Below are 6,358 nucleotides of genomic sequence, written 5' to 3'. Positions count from 1 at the left end.
ATAGCCTCAAAATCCAAAGTCACATAGCTAGTAAGTGGCAAAATTAAAACTTCCAAGATTTCCATCTCTGAAGCCCAAGCTTTTCTCACTAAATGATACTACCTCTTATCATGAAATAAACCTCTAGGTTTAGGGCAGTGGTTTTCAGCCATATCAGAAACATCTAGAAGGATTCTGAAAACCTAGATGCCCAGGATCTACCCTCCAGAAATTTGCAATCTAATTGGCCTTAGGCAGGGTCCAAGCATCCATCCATATTTTAATATGCTCCCCAGGTGATTCTAACTTGGAGCCAGGTTGCAAACTACTGACCTAGACAATAAAGGTCTTTGAAAGTCATGTTAAGAATCTACCTTGAGGTATGTCCAAAAGGTACGAAGATGACGGTACCGCCAGTGTTATAGTTACCTGCTTCAGTAAATGGCAGCCAGAATCTCCAAGTTTCTGTTGGGAAGTTTTAAATGGCTCACTAGCACTACTTGGCTTCTTACTGTTATGGAAATCTCCAAAGAGCATATGAAAAGCCAGGTCAGCCTTTAGACATAAGAACTTTTATAAGTCACTGAATAAAAGTGAAAGCAGGAGGACTTAAGAGGAAGGAACAATTAAGTACAAAATACCCTGCAGCAGAACAAGGTTTCATCTTATTGGAATTGGCAGTGGCAGGGGTTGGTCTCCTCTGGGCATATTTCCGTATGCCACAATTTGCCAGTATGCTAAATTATAGTGAAAGGGAAACCTGGTAAATTATCAGACCCCTAGACGACTGGGGAAACTGACAAGCAAGTTCATGCATTAGTTCACACAACAAATATTTACTGATTACCTCCTGAGTACCAAGCTCTGTTCTAGGATTCAAGATAAACAATGATTAGTTTCTGCCCTAAAGGAGCTAGAAAACTAAATTTATTAAAAAAGGGTTAGTCAATACAAGTGTCAGGACAGTGACCTGAAACAAGGGTCGGATTCATCACCAGTCACCCTAACTGAAAAAATCAGTGACATATTTCTATCGATTTAGATGTCTCAAAATTCTAAGCTCCAAAGGAAATGCCTGCCAATCTGGGAGGAGGTGTATACCTAGATGATTTGTGTTCTGAGTATGGCAGACCCAAAAAGCATTTAACTGAGTATAATTCTAATTAAAGAAGGCCCTTCATTTAACCCCTTACAGTTGGACCAGTATTTCGTACAAAGAGCTGTACCACCTGCTGAACAGGGTGGCAGGTGATGTCTGTTGAGAGTTGGAAGCAACCACAAACATTATGAATTAGCTTGTACAACTGAATATGTCAGGAAGTTAAGACCCAGCTAGGGGAAAAAGTGGTTTTAGAGTCTCCAAAAACTCATGGTAGAACCCATGGACTATGATTTGAACAGCAGAGGGCGGTGCAGCTGACTACGCAAAAAGTTTTAACGACTGGAGCCCCCTAGGAATGGGCAACTGACCCCAATATAAGCTGAAACTTTCTCAATGAACTCAACCATCATAAAGTCTGCTGAGTGTTCAGTTTTGGATCTGTGTGGCTGTTTTCCATAACCTCTACTCTGGTCTGACCGTTAAAGCTCCCTTGCGGATACTCTGACCTTACAATTTGGGGGTGGGGGAGGGCGCAGGAACGAAATCAGCCAATCAGGTTTTCCAAAAGAATGTTTATCCTTACTTCTCGGAAAGAGATGTAAAATTGTAATTCCCCTGAAAGACAATGTGGTTCTTTTTGCCAGTGACATCGATGACACACACTTTACAACACAGTTCGGGGGGGAGGAGAAAAGAGTAAGAAAAAGAAACTAATTCTATAGGTTAACACAAGCCCCTCTCACTTCCAAACGGTGTTCCAGCAAAACAAGACACAGCTCCTCAACTAAGTTGCGCTCTAAGTTTACGACCCAGGCCGCTCGCTCTGCCCTGACCCAAGTAGACTCCAAACTTTCTGCCCCTCTCACGGCCCCCTGGCCGTGGAACTCCTCCCGGCACGCCGGGCTCCGCTCACGAAGAGCCTCGAGGGCTGGCGCGGGCAGGGCCAGAGCGAGGGTCGGCGGCTCCAGTTCTCCCCCAAAGCTGCCCGTACCTGTCCAGCATCTGCTGTAGGGCTTGGTCCGGCATCTTCCTTGAAGCCGGCGCACTTGGCCCTCCCCAGCGGACCCAGTCAGGGCCAGGCCAGGGACAATAGCACTGATAGGCGGCGGAGTAGGCCTCAGTCCGGTGGTAGCCGCGAACCCGCCACCCAGTTTCCCGGGGCAGCTCCGCGAGCCCGGCAGCTGGGGTGCGGGGCCTGCGGGCGTCCGGAGGAGGCGGTGGGGAGCGAGGAGGAGGAGCCTAGGGCAGGGAGGCGGCGATCGCGGCCGGGGTTCCTGCCCGTCGGCCCGAGGTTCCGGTCCATGGACCGCGGGCGCCGAGTTGCTGCCGGCGGAGGAGCTACCTCTGTGAGGTAAGAGTCGCCGCCTCCGTGCGCGCCGAGGTCACGACGCAGGACGACCCAGAGCAGCCTGGGAGATGTAGTCCTGGGACCATCCCCACTAGAGGCTGCACAGCCCGCCCCGACCACCGCCGCCGAGCCCGCTGCCGCCCGGCCGGCGCCCTCCCGTTTCCTTCCTCCAGGGGGAAAAATGTCCTTCGCGCCGCTTTCCAGGAAGCAGCAGGATGTGCCGCTCTACTGTCAGTAGTAACAAGGTCAGCCCTCCTTGCCTGTTTCTTTTCTCCTCAGTTCTTGCCCTCAGGTAGAACCGAGCCAGGTGAGGGGAGGGGGCTCAAGGGCCATTTTTCGTCAAGGTCCCCAGCCCTGGCCGTGGCTGCGGCGTCGCGTCTGGGCGGTTCGTGGCGGCGGTGAGGGTGGCAGAAACTCTTTCTGAAGCCCCCGGCGCTGGGGCCAGCCTCTCCCGCGTCAGAGCCCATTTCGGGGGAATTACACAACCCCCGCAAGGGGTCAGATGCTTTTACTGCGTGAGGCTCTACTTGAGGTGGCGCGTGGGTAGGGGCCGCCTTGACCAGACGGTTGCCACCGAGTCGCTTAGTGTGTGTTCGGTGGTAGCGGAAGAAAAGATGATTCCTTCTCTAGGAACCTTCTAAAATGTGCCTGGGCTATCAAGGGCTCTCCGACAGTCTCCAAATGGAACATGTTCGTGAATAAACAGCCCTTGCTTACTCAGCTGTGGGTTGTCAGGGATGTTTGTTTCTCTCTCTGCTGTTGGTAACTGTTAACCATTTCTGCTCCTTGACACCTCCAAGCAGGTGGATTGCGGGTGGGGGAATGAAAAAAGAAGTCACTCGTTGGATTGTCCTCTGACGCTCCAGGGATAGCTTTGGTGGGAAGGAGCTGTTGGCTAAAACAAACGCGTATTTTGGACGACCTGTAGCATTCTCTAGTGCTGTGATTGGTAGGACGTCTGGTATTTTTTCCTTCATTATGTCTAATTTCTGGGGCAAGATGTTTGATTTTTCTTTAAATGAAGATGTGTTTTTTAAGCTCTTTTTTTAAATGTAGAATTTTACAATCAGCTTTTAATTCTCTGTTCCAAGTTTGCTCTCTAAATGTATGTAAACGAGTGTACATTGCCAGGAAAAAAAAGAACCAAAATAACATGTGATCAGAAATTTATTTATGTGGCCGGCAATTTCTGAAATTTGCTTTTATGAAAGGCTTTGAGGAATTAATACTTAACCTTTTCTCATGAAATGAGAAATGCCCCCCCCCAAGGAAAACCAGTGTTTAGTTTAATCAAGGTGTCTAATATTTTAAATTCTCACTTCTTGCTCCTTGTACTATGTAAGTTTCCCTTACTGTGTATTTATCTCTTAAGCAATTGTCAGCCATAGGAGTTGGATATATGATTCCTGCTTAAAAACAGAATTTTACCCTAGCATGTTGATCAAATAGATTAATGCAAAGTCCATTAAGCTTTATGATTTATACTACTAAAAGGAGTTCTTATCTCATCTTAGAATTTCTATTTGAACCTAAATTGGAAAATATGACCTAATTTTGTTGATAGCAAAGCCTTGTGCAGATTGACCTTATTATACCAAAAAATGGACTTTATATTTGCATTTTTATGAAAAGTCAGTTTCCTGGCTGTACCAAAACCCTGAGAAGTAGAAAAAAATACTCTGTTATACATTTTAAGAATGAATAGCACCTGGCCCAGTAATTCTACTTCCAGGTATCTCCCAAAGAAATGAAATGAAATTTGTCTACACAAAGTCTTGTTTGTGAATGTTCATAGCAGCATTATTCTTAACAGCCAAAAAGTAGAAACAGGCCGGGTGCAGTGGCTCATACCTGTAATCTCAGTGCTTTGGGAGGCTGAGGCAGGATGATTGCTTGAGGCCAGAAGTTCAAGAGCAGCCTGGGCAACATACCAAGACCCTATCTCTACAAAAAAAATGAAAATATTAGCCTGGGCATGGCAGCACGCACCTGTAGTCCTAGCTACTGGGGAGGCTGAGGTGGGTGGCTTGCTCAAGTCCTGGAGGAATTTGAGGTTACAGTGAGCTATGATCATGCCACTGCACTCCGGCCTGGGCAACAGTGAGACTCTGTCTCTTAAAAAAAGAAAAGAAAAGAAAAGAAAAGTGGAAACAACCCAAATATTCACCAACCAATGAATGGATAAACCACATGTGGTATATCCACATAGCAGAATAGTATTAGCTGATAACAAGGAATGAAGTTCTGATACATGCTATAACGTGGAAGAACCTTGAAAACATTATGCTAAATGAAAGGAGCCAGTCAGAAATACAAAGATCACATATTGTTTAATTCCATCTGTATGAATGCTCCAGAATGGACAAATACATAGAGATAGAAAGTAGATTGCATAGTGCTGGAGGGGTTAGGGAGAAATAGGAAATAACTGCTAATGAGTATGAGCTTCCTTTTTAGGGTGACGAAATGTTCTAGAATTAGATAGTGGTGATGGTTACACAAATTTGTGAGTTATATTACAATTAAAAATTTGATAAAATGAAATTAGATTACAGTGATGGTGGCACAGCTCTGTAAGTATACTCAAAAAACCCATTGAATTGTACATTTAAAATGGGTGAATTTTATGTTTTGTAAATTACATCTCACTAAAGCTGTTAAAGGAGTAATTAGCTCCATATAAAATGTTCATAAGGACTTCTAAAGAGAAACATATATAACTGATAATTCTTTATTATCAACTTTGGTTTTTTTATTACTATAGGCAAAAATCATGATTGATAATAACTCATGAAATAGTCCTTACATGTGAAATGGGTGACACACACAGTTTCAATATCAATATTGTCTGTCAGGCCGGGTGCGGTGGCTCACGCCTGTAATCCTAGCACTCTGGGAGGCCGAGGCGGGTGGATTGTTTGAGCTCAGGAGTTCGAGACCAGCCTGGGCAAGAGCGAGACCCCGTCTCTACCAAAAATAGAAAGAAATTAATTGGACAGCTAAAAATATATAGAAAAAATTAGCCGGGCATGGTGGCGCATGCCTGTAGTCCCAGCTACTTGGGAGGCTGAGGCAGTAGGATTGCTTGAGCCCAGGAGTTTGAGGTTGCTGTGAGCTAGGCTGACACCACGGCACTCACTCTAGCCAGGGCAACACAGTGAGACTCTGTCTCAAAAAAAAAAATAAAAAATAATTGTCTGTCACCTTTGTCTTCTGTGTCTCTTACACTTTCCAGTAAGACTTAGAATAGTTGGAATTATATTTTTTCTCTGATTGTGAAGGAAAAAAAGTCTTAATTACTTAGAGTTTTGTCTGAGCAAAAAAGAAAAAAGTTGAAATGCACTCCATTTATATAGAGTTAAAATTTATGATAAATGATATTCAGCCAAGGGAATAACCAACATGACTATAACCAAAAAGAATTTTTTTCCTTAGAGATATTTTGAAATAGAAATTAAGCTACTGAAAATATTAAAGGTTCTCCCAACTTAAGAAGACAAGAACAAGGATTGACAAGGCAGAGTTATCCAAAAGAGTTATGGAATATTTTAATAATTCTGTAATGGATTTAGAGATATCTGAGTATGAATTGCTCTAAATATGTCAGGAAATTTAAAATATTATAGTATATCACTTTAATGTTCTTCCATCACACTTGTTTTGAACTGTCTACCAAAAGTGGCCCTGGAGGTATTCCTTAGAAAAATGGTATGAAATATTCAGGTGTCCACCAAAGGAGAACTATCAATTGGCAAATTTGGCAATAAACTGCAGGTTGAGTCCTCATTGCAGGCTGCGTAAAGTTCTTCATTAATTCTTTCAGCATACGTTTTCAGAGAACATATGATATGCATGAGTACTCCAGTAGCAATTAAACTATAACTACTCTTTAAGAGCATACAAACTACATACCTAAAAAAATGTTTGTA

At 43.9% G+C, this 6,358-nt stretch overlaps 2 protein-coding genes across 2 annotated transcripts in view; one reads left to right on the top strand and one right to left on the bottom strand.

The window, feature by feature from the left end:
- The window catches only part of MARCH5 (membrane-associated ring finger (C3HC4) 5), a 48,474-nt gene extending 46,015 nt beyond the window's left edge, over positions 1–2,459 (bottom strand). The window contains exon 1 of the mRNA XM_012659720.1: positions 2,073–2,459. Within this exon, the coding sequence (XP_012515174.1) occupies positions 2,073–2,107 (35 nt within the window). The 5' untranslated portion in view covers positions 2,108–2,459. The remainder of the gene's footprint in view (positions 1–2,072) is intronic.
- Positions 2,460–2,495: 36 nt separating this feature from the next.
- Positions 2,496–6,358, top strand: part of CPEB3 (cytoplasmic polyadenylation element binding protein 3) — a 190,155-nt gene continuing 186,292 nt past the window's right edge. Inside the window, exon 1 of the mRNA XM_012659719.1 lies at positions 2,496–2,674. The gene's annotated coding sequence lies outside the window, so the exon portion shown is untranslated. The remainder of the gene's footprint in view (positions 2,675–6,358) is intronic.

This window comes from Propithecus coquereli, unplaced genomic scaffold, assembly GCF_000956105.1.
Source record: "Propithecus coquereli isolate 6110/MARCELLA unplaced genomic scaffold, Pcoq_1.0 Scaffold63, whole genome shotgun sequence".
Taxonomy (NCBI): domain Eukaryota; kingdom Metazoa; phylum Chordata; class Mammalia; order Primates; family Indriidae; genus Propithecus; species Propithecus coquereli.
Note: the sequence above shows the minus strand (reverse complement) of the source record. Positions and strands in the feature narration are given on the sequence as shown.